General features: G+C 30.6%; 1 protein-coding gene across 3 annotated transcripts in view; it reads right to left on the bottom strand.

Moving 5' to 3' along the window:
- Positions 1–295: 295 nt before the first annotated feature.
- The window catches only part of Gart (trifunctional purine biosynthetic protein adenosine-3 Gart), a 30735-nt gene continuing 12135 nt past the window's right edge, over positions 296–18895 (bottom strand). For 2 of the 3 annotated variants that reach the window (XM_089594216.1, XM_089594217.1), the window contains 9 exons: positions 16669–17205; positions 16470–16605; positions 8016–8238; positions 7743–7937; positions 6323–6578; positions 5907–6257; positions 3583–3851; positions 623–880; positions 296–546 (listed from right to left, as the gene is read on the bottom strand). In XM_089594216.1, coding sequence (XP_089450342.1) covers positions 361–546; positions 623–880; positions 3583–3851; positions 5907–6257; positions 6323–6578; positions 7743–7937; positions 8016–8238; positions 16470–16605; positions 16669–17205 — 2411 coding nt within the window. In that variant the 3' untranslated portion in view covers positions 296–360. Of the gene's footprint in view, positions 547–622; positions 881–3582; positions 3852–5906; positions 6258–6322; positions 6579–7742; positions 7938–8015; positions 8239–16469; positions 16606–16668; positions 17206–18895 lie in introns of those variants that run through there. The other variant, XM_089594218.1, reaches the window with a different exon arrangement.

Raw genomic sequence — 18895 nt, 5'->3', positions numbered from 1 at the left:
CCTAGTGGCTTATGAATCAGTTTCCGTTCGTTGCACAATATATAATTTCTAGCATTCGTTTCTTTGTGTACACAGTATACATATGCCTATAGTGTGGTTGATTTTAGGAAAATAATGTTCAAATCATAATATGAGACGTAGTCAGAAGATATAGGTATCTAAATATGAATTAAAAATCTTAGGTTACTCTTTTTACATTGAATCGTGCATCAACATAATTTATAGTGGACAAAAACATTTTAATTGTAAATTTATTGATTTTCTATAATTATAAACTTAACAATATGTAGTTTCATAATAATATTTAAGTAAAAAAATCAATGTGTTCGTACACTTTTTTTACAATAGTTTAAGTATTTTTCAATAATTCCATTTAAGACAGCCATCGTCTCCCAATTTTACTTTTCCTGTAGCCAAGTGCTTCAAAGCTAAAGGAAAAATTTTATGCTCTGCAACTTTTACTCGTTCCTGTAACGTTTCTTCAGTATCGTTAGGTAAGACAGGTACGGCGTGCTGTTCAATAATAGCTCCAGCATCAACATCCACCTAGAAATATAAATACCACAATTTTTCCTCTTATTTCAAAAGCAAATTTGAAATACATTAAACGGTAGTCATGTACCTCAACAAAATGCACTGTACAGCCTGAAATCCGAGAGCCGAATTTTAGTACATCTCTGTGTGCATGCTCTCCTTTAAATGCAGGAAGAAGTGACGGATGAATGTTTATTATAGCTCCTTTCCACTTATTGACAAAATAAGCTGAAAGAATTCGCATGAACCCAGCAAGGCATATTATTTCCACTCCTGCTTTCACAAGTTCCTTATCCATTTCCTTGTCAAAGTCTTCTCTGCTTGGAAAATCTACATGTTTGATGACCTACAAAATTTACTAGTTTACCATTTGCAGACATCCAATTCGAGCACCCAGTTTCTTTAAAACAATAAAATATCATTTTTCTCTCATTCGATCTAGTATTTTTTTTCAGTTAAAAAAATTTAAGGCAAATGGAAGAATATATTGTTTGTTAAAATGGCTACTTTTGTAATGATCTTAAAGGAATAATTTGAAAAAAATAATTTTGAGTACATAAAATATTTCTTATACTCATACAATCAGCAATAAAAAACTTATTAATAACTATCACAGTTGAATTATTGATCTAGCGCTATATACTTAAATGGTGATAAGTTTGGCACACAAGCACACAATCTGTGAGAAGTTAATGAGAAAGCATGATAGGAAAAACTCCCAGCTGATTTTAATACTAAGCAACGTGTTGTTGATCTTAAAGACGTTGCCTATAGCTAAGATTTTTTAAAAATTATTTACCCTATGATCGATACACAAAGTCAAAATTTGGCAACGACGTGTTATACATACCAAATGTAAGCAAACATGCTATAGTTTCAAGGAGGCTTGGGCGTTTGGTATCGTATCTATTGAGGGGCCCCTGTGGGGTACTTGTCATACAAATGATTCTTTGTATTTTTTTTTAACAATCATATTGATTATACACATGTGTCAACGAAATAGCAATAATACGTGGATAAGTCATTGGGAAAATCAATATTAAAATATGTATTAGCTTCCCCGAGGTACCACGTGTAAAGTTGACGACCCTATACTACTATAGAACTGACATCACGGCACCTTGTTTAATCTCCTGTTATATACTTATTCACTTGTGCTAGACTGGAATCTGTCGATTTAGCCAATGGCTTTAGATAAAAGTGATGTTATGAACGCACATAATGGGTTAAATGATGTTTTAGTTTTACAAAAAGTTATTTATAAGATTTGTGTTGACACATCTAAAATTGTGAAAAATACAAAAAGTATTAAATTTATAATAATACAAATGATGCTAGATTACCAAAAATCAAAGAGAATAAGAACTCAATGACAGATTTAACAAACATAAAAACAGCTATGAAAATAAAAATTTCTAAGGCTGGTATTGATTAAACAATGCTTCTCAAAGCAATTGAAACTGGAGGATAAGACGGTTTGACATTCCTATAAGGGGAAAATGTGAACAATGAATCACAAGTTACACCAACAAAAGAATCATATAAAATATTTTTGATCAGCTGGATAAAAGAAAATAGTGTATGTATTGTTTGTTATAAATGCTGTAGGACAGTAAATAAATGCTTCTATCAAATTTAATTAAATTTGATTGGTTATTATTTAATAATTACATCATTTTATTTTTAATTTATTAAAATTATTTTCTATTACTAGTATACAGAATGTACCATTATTTGCGTTTACGTATATGCTGTTGCAACTTTTGTGGCACATGCCCACTCACAGTACCTGAACAAAACGATTCTCACGTTCGATGTTTTTCTCACTGTTTTCTCAAAATTTAACATGTTGACCCTATCTTTTTTTTAAAGTAATAAATTTTCTATAATCCAAACTACGTGTACCAGTTCGATGTACGATCCTACAGCTTTTTGTCGCGGTATGGTAGTCAATTGAATTTCAGGTTTCGTAAGGTTACGTGTTAAAATGACGAATTTCCACAAGCGATTTTCTCGAAAATAAATATTTTTAACTTTTTTTTTTTTCATAAAAAAATATAGCATAATTTATTTACATAAGCTTTAAATTTCAGAGTTATCCAGCATTTTATTCAAAATCGCTCAGGCCTCCTTAATAACGTACAGCATGTTCTAATTTCTTGAGAGACTTAAATCATTAATAAATGTTTTCAAGTAACGCTAATATCTTATTTACTAAAAAATTCCAAACAATAGTTTTAATTAATATCAAAAGTGAGATAACTTACAGGACCTCATTTATTACTCCAGCAACAATACAATTTTTAACTAAATATTTACACATGCAGGGCTCATAGAACATGGACAACATTTTTAATTTTTTACAATGCAGTAAATTTACGAGTATCTGAATTACCGATGAAATTGTAGCATTTAAAAATCCGTACCAGTCAGAAGTGTATGTTACTGTGGGATGTAAGTGTGTAACGTTTTTATAGTACTTTTATATGGGCTATTTATAGTGGCATTTGATTCATATCTTTCAATATAGTCTCTCGCATAAATTGAAACATCTCACGATGATTTCTTACACATTTTTCTATGCATCTCTGCAATTTTGTAATGATGTATTATTTTTACCATGGAAGCTTACATATGACTTTTTAGCTATACCCCATCAGGGCACCCATGAAACACCTGTTTTTATCCTGTTCCTTTCAGCACTTAGTACGATAACATACCTTGAACAAATTAGTATGGATACAAGACAGTCTGAATTTAGATTTCCGTAATTTTTGTTAGTTTCTATTAAATAATTAGGCAATGTCTTCAACACTAAACTCAAACTTATTGTAATTATGATACACAGCCATCAGTTGATACATTTTTCCCTCACTAGCTTTCAACAGACCGTATGCTTATGGACAACACTTATTACGAAAAATGAGAAAAACGTCGATCCGATTCTTACATGCCGTTATCATGCAAACGGTATATCTATTATTAAAATTATTATGAATATTGTAATGTTAGCCAAAATGTAAGAAATTGAAAGCGCCCATTACGCACCTTTGTTGGTATTCCTGCTTTTTCAGCCCGTTCCAAACCTTTAACGCCACTTTTGTTTGAAATAACCAAAACTATTTCTACACCAATGTTTTTTTCTTGATCTTGTGTAGCATCAATCAAAGCTTGCAAGTTTGTTCCACTTCCTGATATGAGAACACCAACTTTCTTTAATGGTTTTGATAATTTTTCTACTAGAGGAGTAACATATTTCTTCATGTTTGATTCTATAGCTTGTTCGAAATGTTTAACATTGACTCTTTCTTGATTTTCTGAAATTTCAAAAGTACATGACTATTTAAGAAACAAATATTATCATGCATATGGTTCTTCCCCTACATAACAGATTTTAATATCTTAACGCCTTAGCTGCTTCACATTGAAATTTTACTTTTTCTCTTTTAAAAAATAATTAAGAAATAAAAACTATGATAGAAAGTTAAAAAAAATTTGAAACAGAGAATTTAAATTGTGATTTGGATATAAAAGTGGAATTATTTTCAAAAACTAAAATGTTAAATAAGAAAAATATTGATGTGAACTAATACACGTACGAATTGAAAAAAAAAAAAAAAAAAAAAAAAAAAGATTTTGTGAGATTGAAAAACGCATGATTGCCGTAAATTATGTAAACTTGAATATAAACACATAGATGGCGGTATAATAGCTTGTCATTGAATTAAAAAAAACAGCAGTGCCGCAGTATAAAAAAAGCATTCGCAGTTTACTGTACATGGCTACAAAACACTATAGAGATAAAAAATCTATTAAAAAGAAAGATTAATAGGAAGGTATATACTCTACTAAAGTATAAAGTCAGTGATCAATATCATCATGGCTAGAATAGGAGTAAAGACTACGGAATTGAAATATGATAAGAAATGCTTATAAATATCTGTATTTCGGAGTTATAGTTAGCTTGATAGCTTGATTTTAATACTAAAGCAAATCATAACATTAAATGCGTAACTCTTAACCATCTTTTCTAATCATAGTGACTTTTTGTACGTATAAAGTAGTTATTGAAGTCAATAGTTTTTACAGCAATTTTGTTACGCTTACATACTTGTAACATCACATAATCAAACGTACTCGTTATTTAAATAGTAATACTGGATTTAGTGACATAATACTCAATTGTGACTTATTTTCTCGTGTGATCAAACTATTTTTATAAACCAATAACTACTTGTATCTGCACCTACAAGGAATACTTTTATAACAAGCAAGTTCATCAATTCTTAAAACTTGAGCTTCTTTGAAGTATGAAATGAAAGGGAATGAAACCTTTTTCTTTCAATTCCCTTTCATTCGATACTTCAAAGATCATGATGGATAGCTGAAATTCTTAGTATGTCATACTAAAGATCTTAGTCACAAACTAACGCGTTTAATACTTGCTATGTGCATTGTTATACATTACATCAGATGCACAAGCAAGATTTAATAAACTATGTAAACTGACCTCTATTTTTTATCTAGGGTCGAAGAGGTATGGAACCAACTCTCTTTCACAATTTCAAAGTAAGATATATTTAAATAAACTGGATGTTGTCAAATTTTCGATGGATCAGTGGTTAAAAGTCACGTATAAAAACGCGCGTGCACGTCGTCATGCGTAAAAAAATTTCATCACAAGCTCAAATTCCAGTGAGTTGCTGAAATAACGTGTCATATACCAAGAAAGTTTTTTATATTTTGCACATAAGTATGCACGTGGGTATGCGTATTTCTCAACTGATCGGTTGAGAATTTAATAATATCCAATTTTTATCTCACCTTAAACAAGTTAACGAGAATTTGCATTAGTTGAACACAGTTAATAGTCACTCCACAGTTTATTTAAATTTCAACCTGTATCTTCAGCATGGTTTGTATACAAACAAGGATTTCTTTAATAACTACCAAATCAATGAAATATTTTGTTCGTTGAGTGGCAAAATAATCAAATAAGATAAATGGCTATCGGTTCATAAAACTTCCAGGTACAAAACTACCTTATTTGTAGTTCCGTTTTTGGTTATAAAAATATTTGATATTTTATCTACATTTTTTCAATAAATTAAACATACGATTTTAATTCTTAATTGTAAAATTTTTTTTTGAAATCATATTTTCAATTTTACTTAAAAAAACTACTTTGCTACACCTCATGGATGTTGAAAGTGAAAAACCTATGTTTTAATTATAATTTTACTCAAAAGACTTTGAAGTTCATAGATTTAGTGGAACTGTCTATACGTAAAATAATTTTATGATGATACAAGTAAAGTTGTTGATCGTGTTCTCCTTTCACTCATTTTATTAAAATACTTATAAGAACGTACCTTGCAAGCTGTTGACCTCACCTACAACGGTGGGATTCTCTGATCTTAGTAAATGAAGAACTCTGTCTTTGTGTTCTGGTGAGCATATAAGAACACCACCAATGCCACAATTAAATGTTTTCAACATTTCAGTTTTACTAATACCACCCATTGTAGCTAGCCAGCCAAAAACTGGAAGAATGTTCCATTTTGTTGCATGTAATGTCACACCAAGTGTATGAGGAAGAATACGAGGTAAATTTTCTGTCAAGCCTCCACCAGTTATGTGAGCAAATCCTTTTATTAAATTTGATCTTATGGCAGGAATTACGACTTTGGTATAAATTTTCGTAGGTACCAGCAACTCTTCACCTAAAGATAAGTATTGTGTTTTTACCTATTCTTAGCTTTAAAATTTGTAAAAATAACTTGTATACCAATAGATTTTCCTGTTGGTGAAAAGGGAGCAATGTCAGAGTAGTCTTTATCTGTTATTTTTAAAACCTTTCGAACCAAACTAAAGCCATTGCTGTGAATTCCACTTGATGGTAAGCCAATAAGAATATCATTTGGCCTTATATCGTCAGTTTTGGGGAGCAAATCTGGCTTTTCAACTGCTCCAACAGCAAAACCAGCCAAATCGTATTCTCCATCTGCATACATGTCTGGCATTTCAGCAGTTTCCCCACCTACCTGATTACATAATGCAGAAAAATCTTAAATATGCTTATTAAAAGAAATTTGTGCTTATTAGTTTATTAAAAAAAAACTAGAATTAGAATTGTCTATGTTACAAGCAAACGAATGGATGTAATTATTGTTTTCAATTAAAATTATTTTACTTTTCAGGAATATCAGGTGGTACAGTAATAACGCATATAAAATTTTTCTCTACCTCGAAATATTTTTTTAAAATTTGGACATTTACTGTGCTCTCTTTAAATAACAGCAGTTTTTTCTGTGGCCTCTTTTGCTTGTACTTATATGCTAGTGGCAAACTCTATTTTTCCTACTGAGGGAGTTAGTAGACATCTCAAAATAAAAAAAATGTCGGAAGCAGGAAAAATAGCATTAGCCACAGCTGAGTATTTAACCAGGGCAACCACCTAAGTCAGTCGAGCACTGCTTGTAACGCACTCTCAGACTCAGCGATCTATATACAAATTGCGCTTTACTGACCAAAAACTACTATTTCATACTATGGTCGCAAAACACGTGTTTGCCCCCTTGGCAAGGAAAAGTCGTTCGCAACTTGGACACAAACGTAGACTAACCACGCCCTTAAATCCGTTAGTTGTAATTTGCACCCCTAATATTAAATCTAATATATCGCCGTTCAAAAGAGTTCCAGTACCGGGTGGTACCAATCACTGGGTCAAGGTTCGAACTTTATCTTTCCTAGTGTAGACGTTTAAACATTAAAAAAGCCCAAAGTAGGAAAAGTTTATTCTGCAAAACTGCGTTCCTTCTAAATCCAAATCGTTTTGATTCGTTATTAGCACCTAGTGGTACGATTGGCTGAATACGATTCTTTGACTAGTAAAAGGGGATTGGAGAATATTAATCGATTGTTTAACTTTTTTCATTATCAAGTATTTTTGATTAAAATAGATAAAGCGTATTTTTGAGAAATTTTAATTAAAGTTAAAATTATAATTATGATTAATTTTTTGTATTCAGCTTGTGGTATTAATAACTAAAGAGATAATCTTCAAAGATATACTTAAGAGATTATTCGGTTTGAGACCAGCTGATAAACTATAGTTGTTGGATTCTATTCGTAATAGAGAGTAACAGCAAATAAATGCATCCCATATTCTATTATTTGTTAAAATGGAGATAAAACTTTTTTCTTACCAAAGAACAACCAGCTAACTCGCATCCCTTAGCAACACCACTTACAACTTGTGTTGCCGTATGAACGTCAAGTCGACCACATGCAAAATAATCGAGGAAAAAAAGTGGTTCAGCTCCATGAGCTAGAACATCATTAACACACATGGCAACTAAATCTATACCAACTGTATCGTGCTTCTTACACTCAATTGCTATCTGAAATATTAAAATACGTCAGCCATGTTTTTCTGCACTGTCTTCAGAAGAAATATTTTTCTATTAAAAAAGTATTACCTTTAATTTTGTACCAACCCCATCAGTTCCAGAAACTAATAATGGGTCTTTATAACCAGCAGCTTTTGTATCAAACAGGCCACCGAAGCCACCAATACTACCAAGTGTGCCACTTCGTTTAGTAGATGAAACTAGGGGTTTTATAGCAGCCACCAAAGAATCACCTGCACTGATATCTACTCCACTGCTTTTGTAAGTCATTCTACCATACTGCAAAATGGATCTATAATAATTAGATACTTTAGTGTTACAATGCGGGTGCAGTCTGTAAGCTGCATTACTCTTTAACTATTGATAATAATGCTTCTTGAATTAATAAATGATGATATAATAGGAAACTTTTTTTATCGAGATAAAGTAAAATCTCTTATAATGCTGCATGAAAAATTCTATCAAATTTGTAGTTTGAATTATCACAAAATATTAGATAAGGTGAATGTTCTAATAACTGACAATTTTTTTTACATCTTAATATAAATTTTTTCACAATGAATGGATTGTTATTGGGGCACCAAAAAGTTAATTTTTTTTCATACGAACCCACCTTCTTACTCATTGAAAATATATCTGAGGCCTGTAAAAATAAAAATAAAATGGTCGATAATTGGGCCATTTCGTCTGCTTGAGTGAGCAGTAATTGAAACATTCACCTTATGTGTTTTGTCCAATGTCTTGAGGATAAAAATTTAAAAAATCACCTTAAAATTTATTGTAGATTTGTGTTATTATGATTTATAAGAAATGAAATTTGGCGTTTTAAGGACTCTATTCCAAATAAAGAAGTTTCAAGGTTATTTTATCTATATTTTCGACGCTAGAATTTTTTTAGTTTCAAAAATCTTAGCATTTTTATGATTGGAAGTGTAAGTAATGAATTAAATGGAATTCTAGCATAAGTATTTTAGTGAAAAACGTGCAAATATAATCAATTAAGTTCTCCAACTCTTACTGTATCCTATTGTAGTTATGCTATAATCAGGTGCAAATATTAATTTACGTGAGCTCCTTTGTCTATAAAGAATTGTTATCTACCTAAAGTTTCTGTTTATGTAAAAAGCATCAACTTTGAGATTATAATGTCATTATCATAGCACTGTACTAATTGTTCATTAAAAAGAAACAGAAATCTTACATCCATTGAATATTCAAGTTTGATAAAGATGGTTGTTAACTCATTATTATTTGTTTTTATTTTTAAAACATTTTAAAGCTGCTCATTAAAAAAATTGTCCAACAATCGCTATCTAACAAAGCACAGCAGTCATTTTTCCCTCGCAAAACAGTTTGGGAGCAATTAGTACTTTTATGGATGTAATTCGTCAGCTTAGGCTATGTTATGATTTAAAAAAAAGGTTCTTGAAACGTATGTGCTTTAACGTAGAGTCCCCAAAAACCCAATGAGCTGCAATATTGCTGTCAAGGACATCGTTAAAGAAGTGCTTGGGCTCAGTACCAATCTTAACATGCTATCAACTCAATAATTTAGTGAAAATTTATTCATGATCTGTAAAAGGTTATTAATTGAGTAAAAAAATTTATGGCTTACTTGTAACTAATTAGTCTTCTACAAGCTTCTCAAAAAACAGTATTTCGCTTTTTTAATCGTATGTAATACATCTATTAGTACAAAAAATTGAAGTTGATGGCTGCACCATTATGTATAGTATAATAATTCGTTTCTAAGCACGCATTAATGTTGCAGGTTCTTTATTTCTCTTTGAGTTTATTAAGTACTGAAAAATGTAAAGAATTCCTTAACATTTTTAAACTCTTGAAAAATTGAAGAGGCTTTTAATCAATAAGTGTTTCTGGTTTCATACGAGGGCTAACTAAATCTATGCTGCACTATGAAAATTTTATTAACAGATAAGAAAAGCTTGCCAAATGAGAAGAAAAACTTATGTTTTAAAACCGTGTAAACATTGTTTCAGGCTATACAATAACAAGCTTAAGTACGATTTGCTCATCAAGGTGTTTTCTTGGGAAAATATTCTAACGTTGGTTCGGTTGAAATTTGGAGTGCAAATATTTAGTATCGCTGGCAATTAGATATACCTATATATATCAACGCGTTTACGTATACCCACCTTTTCTTTCTTATTTTATTGAAAGGTCAACTTATGCATCCATTTAGAAATTCAATATAATGTTCATCTGATAGTATTCTATTCTACAAAAAAATGGGACATTTTTACAGATCATTTTTTTATAAATTCGATTTCACGTGATTCTATAGCATAGTTGTGATACCATTAATTGAGATATTTTAAAACTAAATATATAAAAAACAATGTAGTGAAACGATCTGAAATTTTCCATGGAATATTATTATGTCACAACGACTATTCGTTCAAAGTTTTAACAAAATCTATCAGAAAAACGTGTGTATTAACGTCCCCAAGGAGCGCAATTGGCTCACCTTATATCTTTTTTGGATGCAATTTTATTAGCTGAAGCTGCAGATGAGCTGCTTATATATACGTGACTAGTAAGCCAGCCACTTTCAACGGACGAGCAGACCACCCAATGTAGTGGGGGATATTCGCGTTGCAGTTAAGGTGAGCAGCGCGTGGTGTATCAAAATGTTTTTAGTTTTCAGAGGAAAATGCTCTAAACGACATCTTATAGTGTTCATTTATTAATAGACATTAGAATTCAATAAGATTTCTATAAGATGACTTACAACAAATTTTGTAAGATGTCTTTTGGTCTTCTAAAATTTCTTGAAAAAGTTTTACAGAAGGTGAACGTCTCAATTATCGATCTTTTTTTTTTATATCTTCATATGAATTTTTTCAAACATGAATGAATTGTTATTGGGATACCAAAAAATGATTTTTTGAAACAAATCCACCTTGTTATTCATTGAAAATGAACTCATCTGAGGCCTGTAAAACGAAAAATGAAGTGACCAAGAATGTGGACATTTCGTCTGCTTGAGTGAGCAATAACTAGGATATTCACCTTAAGATTTCTTATTCTGGGAAAGTTAAAGATGTTAAATTGCAAGAAGAGGAAGTGAAAGCACGTGGGCTGCAGAAGTTACATGGCTTCTATTTTAAGTGCTTGTTTTTGACATATATAAATGAGCACCCGTATAACTGCCTCTTTTCAACAAAAAGTTATACGCTTTTATGCAAATATTTTGTGATAAAGTTATGGTTTGTGTGTATAATGTTGTCGATTTGAATCCGAATTATGAGGAATACCGAGGTAAAAGTTTTATTTATAATTTGAGGAAATTCAATTTTCCTATTTTTGAGTAAACAGCAAGACGATCGCGAAAGTTTTGACTGCTTCTCAAACTTACCTCGTACCACTTCCACACAACTATAGATTACCAAGATTCACGACCGTGCATAAATAAATGATTGAACGAAAACCACTTGGTATGCATATATATATATTGTATCCAGTTATGTCAAAAAGGTTTTTTTAATAGCGCAAAGATCAGTGACTACAACAGTTTTTTCATGGAAGGTTCATGATATTCATACTAAAAAAATTTTTTTTTCTTTAATTAAAGCTTTATAACTTTTTTTTTTATATAATAGTGCTTTACGTCTGGCTCCTATAAAGGGCACTACTCTGGGCACCAAGCACTTGGGAGACGGACTTCATTTGAGTAAGAGTAATGTGCCGTGGCAATCCTATGATCCCTGCTGCAAAAACTAATAAAAAGGGAAGAAATTTCACAATCAAAATTTGAGTCGTCTACTTGTCTGATCAGGATATAATTGATTGTTGCACAATTGGATGGATTTTTGAGGTCTTTTTACGAAGAAAAAGGTTGTTATAGGTGAAACCAGTTGCAAAAGCTCCAGCAATCCTGCTTAAGGGAACGAGAAATCATTTTTCAAGCAGTTGATTGTAGGTAAGTTCTAACGCGTCTGTATTGAACATTTATTATAAAAACAATACTTTATTTTAACTTAGTTTCTTGGAAAAAAGTAAATTGTTGCAAACTAACTTTTACTTATTTGTTACTGACAAATTTGAAAAAAAATTATTCTAATTTTTTTAACTTCTGTCGTTATTTGTCATGATAAAAATATATTTCTATCGTATTCGTATCTCGTAATTCTAATACTTGCTATAGTACAATAGCTTACCCAATTAGTTTTGAAGAACTTAAACACGTCTGCAGTATATTTCCTGCAATAATTTCCCTCAACTTATTGCAAAAAAACTCAATTGTTGCAAGTAGTTTGGTACCCCTTAACTCTAGTTTCCTTGACATTGCTGTGCGTGATTGTAGTAAATGTATTCTGATCATTTTGTTACTTAGGAACGGAAAAATTTTAAAATTATTAATTAGCAGTCTCCTGATATTTTATTCCAACATTAAGTGTCATGTTATTACAAAATAATGTTGTTACATAGGTTTTATTACTACATGATTTAAAAAATCAAAAGTTAACACACATGCAATAGGTAATAAAATTGTCCAAATTAGTTTAAGTGCTGTATTTAAAGTGCTACTTTCTTATTATAATGTTTTATTTTTAAATATAGTATATTTCACTTGGAATTATCAAAAAGAAGTTAGAATTTTCATATCGCATGTTTAAAGAAAGTGTGCGTTGGAAGATATGCAAAGGTAGAGTAGAGTTCTGACGTTACCCAAGCTGTAGAAGTTCGTGAATCAACAGTGAATGCGCTTCCTTTTGATACTTATTATATATGAATGACTTCTCACGTAGATGAAAATACAAAGAATTAAAGTCACCAAAATAAAGAAAGTTATGAAGATTTTCGTGCATTAAGGTCAGTGATACTTTAGCTACGTAGATTTATCGTTACCTAAGGGAAAAATGATTTTAACATTTTTAAATCTTCATACTTGACATTTTCTGACATTTATCTTGCGAGTTAATTGTAATCTAATGTTATTGAAATACTTGGCTATCCAAGAATATTTATGGTATAAAACAGATTCGATAGTATACGTATATTTAAGCCAACAGTAACTTTATAAATATTTAAACTTCTACACGCCCTTTTCACTAGCTATTTACTATTTATTTTTTAATTACAAAAAAATGTAGACAACATCCTAGAAATGATGAAAAATTTGGACTGCAAATGCAAGCCCAGAAATAAGAATAATAGAATATTAAAAAATACAGCTGAATCAAGTTGAAAAAACAAAAAAACCTGAAGAAATTTAGTAATAGTTTAATCTCAAATCTTTGGATCATGATAAATAACTACAGAAGCTGAAAAAATTAGAAAATTCTTTTTTAAGATTTGTTCTTAACAACTTCCTGAACGCATTTTACAGTAAGCTATTTTTCCAACTTTGGGCGTTTTTCTCAACTTTTGAATGTTTACTGCTCTCTCAGTAGAAAAAATAGAGTTCGCACCTGGTATGCATTACTATTTTCTTTTGAAAGAAACTAGTACAAATTAAAATGAAATATTTTTTTCCATACGAAATATTCTACACAGACAGGTAAAAGCTAATTTGCAATCAACTATTAGGGAGGTTGACTACCTTAAGCAATTGACAGTCAGTTTTTAACTAAAATTTGTGCAGAGCTTCAAAAATATGTAAAAAAATTTTTTTGCAAAGTTGCAACATCTCTGGGTGCTTATGAAATAAGAAATTGATGAAACAATTTTTGTAAATTTTACGTGTATTCTTATGGGAGATCGTCAAAAGCAACTCTTATAATGAAAAATTTTAATATAATTAACAGTCCGATTTGGATGAAACTGTAGAAGATAGTAAATTAATATCTGACTTTTTACTATGTAAAACAATCACGTCGATAAGGTCGTTATGAAAATAGTTATTAATGAATAATCTGGAGTGTAAATACAACTCAATATTAAATTACGGGACACGCGCACGCGTTTCTAACCTAAAAAAGGCACAAAAGTCAGACCTCTCTGTCGCACCCCCCTCCAAATGCAGTCAACCTCCTTAAAAAAATGATTTTTTTGCACCCTTTGATGAGGGTTGCTGGGACTTTCACAACCGGTTTTAACTGGCAAACTTTTTTTCCGTGAAAAGGCCTCCAAAATCTGTACAACTGTGCAAGAATCATCAATATCTCGATGAGCCAAGTAAATGACTTACACTTGTATTGCACAATCTTTTTTCTCTCGTTTTTGCAGCTGGCCTCATGGGGTTGTCAAGGTGCACTATTATTACCCGTATAAATATATAATGGATACTTGTTAGAAAAAGACGTCAAAGAAAAAGCTAAACTTCAACCAATTTTGCTCTGTTTAACAAAATAAAATGTGTCTTGGGAAGGGACATTCTATTTAAGAGCTATGAATATGTTGATGCCTCTTGGAGATGATTTTGTCACAGCAGCAAATGTTCTTATACAATTTTTAACAATCTTTAAAGTTAACTTTCCCAAATCTCGAAAAGTTTCTTACAACTTCTGTTTAAGTGTTCTTGAAATCCCACTTAGTGATGAAAATGTAAAGATTTTCAAAGAAAAACTTGCTACAATTAAATTAGAAAATTAAGTGTTCCAAAGTAACGTTTTTTGTGCTTGTAATTTAATTTTAATGTTTCTAATAAAAACGAATTTTCACAAAGAATATTACGATTTTTCATTTAATTATCATTTTTCGAAAAAATATTTAGCAAACATAAGTAAAAAAAATATGAAGATTTTATTGTATTAATATCATTTAAATTCAAATACTGCTCAGTTATACATAAACACATCTACATACACATGCATCTGCATTGTAATAATCAGCGTTTTTTTTCTGTTTTACATACGTATATGCATAGATTGATTGAAAAAAGATGCAAAGCAGGTATTGTATTCTTTGAAAAGACAAAATAAAATATTGTTTACTATTCAGAAATATAAATTATATTATTTATACTTTTGTAAAGAATAGATGTAATAGAGAACTTTTGGAAAGTAGAAAATATTCATTTGTACTTTTCAAAAGTAGAAATAAAAAAATTTTTACTTCTAAAAGTAGAAAATACGATATTTCTACTTTTAAAAAGTAGAGTTTTTGATATTATTCTTTTAAAAGATCAAATTTCATGTTTTATGCTTTCAAAAGCTTGAACTGCACGTATTCTACTTTTGAGCATTCATTTTCCTACTTTTGGTTAAGAGTGTTGCCTTACGACCAAATTTCATCAATTCCCGTAATAGCCAAAGATTTTTACGACCAAATCCTAGACTAAGTATATTTTACTTGTAATTTTATTTGGTAAGAAGTTATAGGAAATCGCTTGGAAAAATAAATGAAGTGAATATAGCAAGTATCGATTAATTTTTTTTATTAAGGGCAGGAGCACTTTGCATCCTTGGGTCTAACATTGCGCCCGCAAGTGCAAAGTGATTTGTGTTTGTAAGGAACGACTTTGGACCATTATAAAGAAAAATGACGTTCAGATCTTGGGCACAAACATGCAAAAACCTCGCCTTCTTCTAAATTTTTTTACTTTGCACACATGGTATGAAGACTACTATCATAAGTATCTTCAAACGCATAATCAACAAAAAAGTAACAGGTACATGAAGCTTGAAAATTTTAAAAATTGAGATTTACTTTCAAATAATGCATTAAGCTTGTCAGGAAGACGTTGCACAAATCACTCTGAAACTTTAGAAATCTGTTTTTATATAATAATTTAAACCATCTTGAATTTTTTAAATATTCTTTCTAGGCCGTTATCTAAAGTTAATAGATGTTTAAGTTATGTTTTTTAGTAAATGTTTTTGTAAGAGTTATCCTTAGTTCACTTTTTTACATAAATAGAAAATTTGTAAAAATGTAGAGACATCGTAAAATAATACATTAATTCATTAATTGTAGCTTTTAGATTTAGTCAGCGAAATTTCTAGACACATTTTGGTGCATTAAAATAAAAATCAATATAGAACATAAACAAAATATCGAGGTTGTGGGCTTCATAACAGGGTCATTGTCACTCACTGTCATTCTTTTTGACCAATTGTTATGTGATCTTGGACCATACCTTACAGAAACTGACGAAGGTAAGCAAGTTAAATAGTTCTGTTACGTCACTTACTAAATCAGTATTCTAGGTGATGTATTCTAACTATATCTTTTGAATTTTTCATGTATTTATATGAATTTTTACTGTACGCACTATTGTCACCTAATAAATAAATGCTGTAAATTATTTGAAGAAGTATTAGCCAAGCGCACAAATTTAAAAACTATTAAATCAATTCGTTAATTAAGTTGAGTTTAAAAACAAAGTATTATAACAATTTCTTGCTTTCTGTGGTATCTACAGTTGTTAATGTTTGTATACGATTCTGAATACTTATTTTTGTAATTTTTTTTATATTCCGTTGAAAATTATTATTTTTTGTTGAACTTCCAAATACCTATACAACTTATAAAATTGAGTTAAATGATACGAATAGTTAATACTTTCAATTTTATAAGGCATTCAGTTTACTTTGAAAAATATATTATTTTGACAACCTAGCGATCCCTTTGTGAGCTATATCATTCCTGAATTGTTTGCCATCAAATTGAATATGACGAGCAGCTGATGTAGCTTTTGCTGCTGCTTGTGCCAATGAAGAATTGAGGGCAACAGCAATTAATACTCTACCACCTGAAATTTAGTGTTATGTTGAACACTTTATACTGTATGAAACCTTACAACATTAAAACTAACCATTTGTTATAAGTTCTCCAGAGGCAGATACACTAGTCCCACTATGAAAAATAAAATGATTGCTTTTAGAACTTATTTCTTCGACTTTCTGAATAACTTGGCCTTTGGATGATGATTCAGGATAGCCACGTGAAGCCATAATTACTCCAACTGAGAAGATATCCTTTTTCCATGAAACGAGATCCTGATTTAATGTTCCCTCACAGCAGGCTTTCATAATAAGAAATAAGTCTGATTCTAATAACGGTAAGATAACTTGTGTTTCAGGATCACCAAACCTGCAATTAAATTCTAACACTTTCGGCCCATCTTTAGTAAGCATTATGCCTGCGTATAAGACTCCAGTGAACTGTATGTTTTCTTTCCTAAGACCATCAATAGCTTTTTGTAAAACTTGATTTTTGATAGTTTTACATTCTTCGGGTGCTAAAAGTGGGCAAGGACAGTAAGCTCCCATCCCACCTGTGTTCGGACCGTTATCACCATCAAAAATTCTTTTATGATCTTGTGCTGGTGCCATATCAACTATTGTTTTACCTGTAACGGGTTTTAAAGTCAAAGATTATTAAATGTATTTACTATGATTACAAGGAATAAATTGATGGAATCATTAAACATGATCTGCTAATTTTTTTTTATCATTGAGTACATTTGATTTTTGGCTCAAATTAAGATATTCAGAATAAGTGAACTTAATTAGCATAAGGCAAATTCCATGTTAAATCAGATGGTTGAAAATTTTTTTTTCTTCGAAATCTATGTCAACTGATACAGGACAATCTGTCTATTTCGAGCCTCATGTTAATTTTTAACCTCCGAGATCGAGTATTCAAAAATACGTTAAAAATCGGAAAGGTTCCGTAGAATTCAATGCACTAAAAATTAAATAACTGACGTTATAAAAGCTCATTCAAAATAAAGGACCAAGTTGGCGAAAAACCATTTTTTTTGTATAAAAAAAAAACTAAATATTGAAAAAAGTTTTGAGAAAAATTTTAGATGTATTAATTACAGATAAATTGAGCCCAGTAAGATTTCAAAGTATTAACGAACAAATTACTTATCTCAAAGAAACCATTAAAAACCGCGTTTTTTAAAGTGCACGTATCTTTGTTAAAAATAAATTTATTGAAAGTGTAGCTCTTAGCTTAATGATGACCATTTTTTTTTTTAATTTCGGAAACATGAAAAAGTTTTGCAAAAACCGATTTTTCTAAAAAATTACCATTTTTTGAAACCTAAATAGCTCTTACACCTTTTGGTTTTTCCAAGCGATCCAGGGCTTAAATTTTTTTCCCAACGTTGCTCTTACATTTGTAAGTATTACGTGCTTTTCGAATTGTCAGGTAATGAATCGGTCGAAAAATCAGATTTTTTATTGTCAATTAAAACAGTTGTTTTTTCGCTAAAAATATTTTTTCTATCAATCGTCGCTATTACTATTTGATAGCTGATATTATTGGACAACACCAAAAAATCAGTTTTTGATAAAACTTTTTTAATTTTCAAAATTTTTAGAAATTCTCTGTTTTTTAAGCCAAGAGCTACACTTTTACTAGAATCAGTTGAAAAATATAAATTTTTCTCAGAGATACGAACATTTCAAGAAAACGCAATTTTTAACGCTCATTTCTATAATAAGTAAGTTGTTCCTTAATACTTTGAGGTACAACTTGTCTAGATCAAGTCATAGTTAATATTCCTGCAACTTTTGTATGAAACCTTTTTGAATACAAGGCTTTTAAGCAGTTGCACTTTGAGCCCATTGTAAGAAAGTTATTGTTGACAGTGTGAGTTAAAGTGGAGTAACCTATATAACAGTATTCACTAATGTCTAAGGAACTAAAGTATTTTGTAATAAATATATAATAAATAATACTGTCTAGTATTATTTATTTAATAACATACGATCCAAAAAGTTTTGCTTCCTCTTCTTTAGCCAAGAAAATCAGAGGGAATATGTCACACACTAAAATGCATTATTGTAAGATAGCATTTTTATCATGTCTCATCTGTCATTGGTGATATAAATGTATTTTTTCCGCCCTCGGGTGGTTTTGAGAGGCTGGTACTTCCTCGGGCGAAAAAGCAGTTTTCCGGAACTCGTTCGAAAAGTCTCCTTAACGAACCTCGTTACGTCCCTCCCCTTCGGCTCGGGCCGCAAACCTCTCGGTTCGCAAACAGACTTTTCAAACTCGTAGGAAAACTACCAAATTTAAAGTTAATT

The sequence above is a fragment of the Copidosoma floridanum genome, unplaced genomic scaffold (assembly GCF_036245765.1).
Source record: "Copidosoma floridanum isolate Cflo_tuat_1 unplaced genomic scaffold, Cflo_Japanese_pri ptg000021l, whole genome shotgun sequence".
Lineage (NCBI taxonomy): Eukaryota > Metazoa > Arthropoda > Insecta > Hymenoptera > Encyrtidae > Copidosoma > Copidosoma floridanum.
This window is presented reverse-complemented; position numbering and strand designations above follow the sequence as displayed.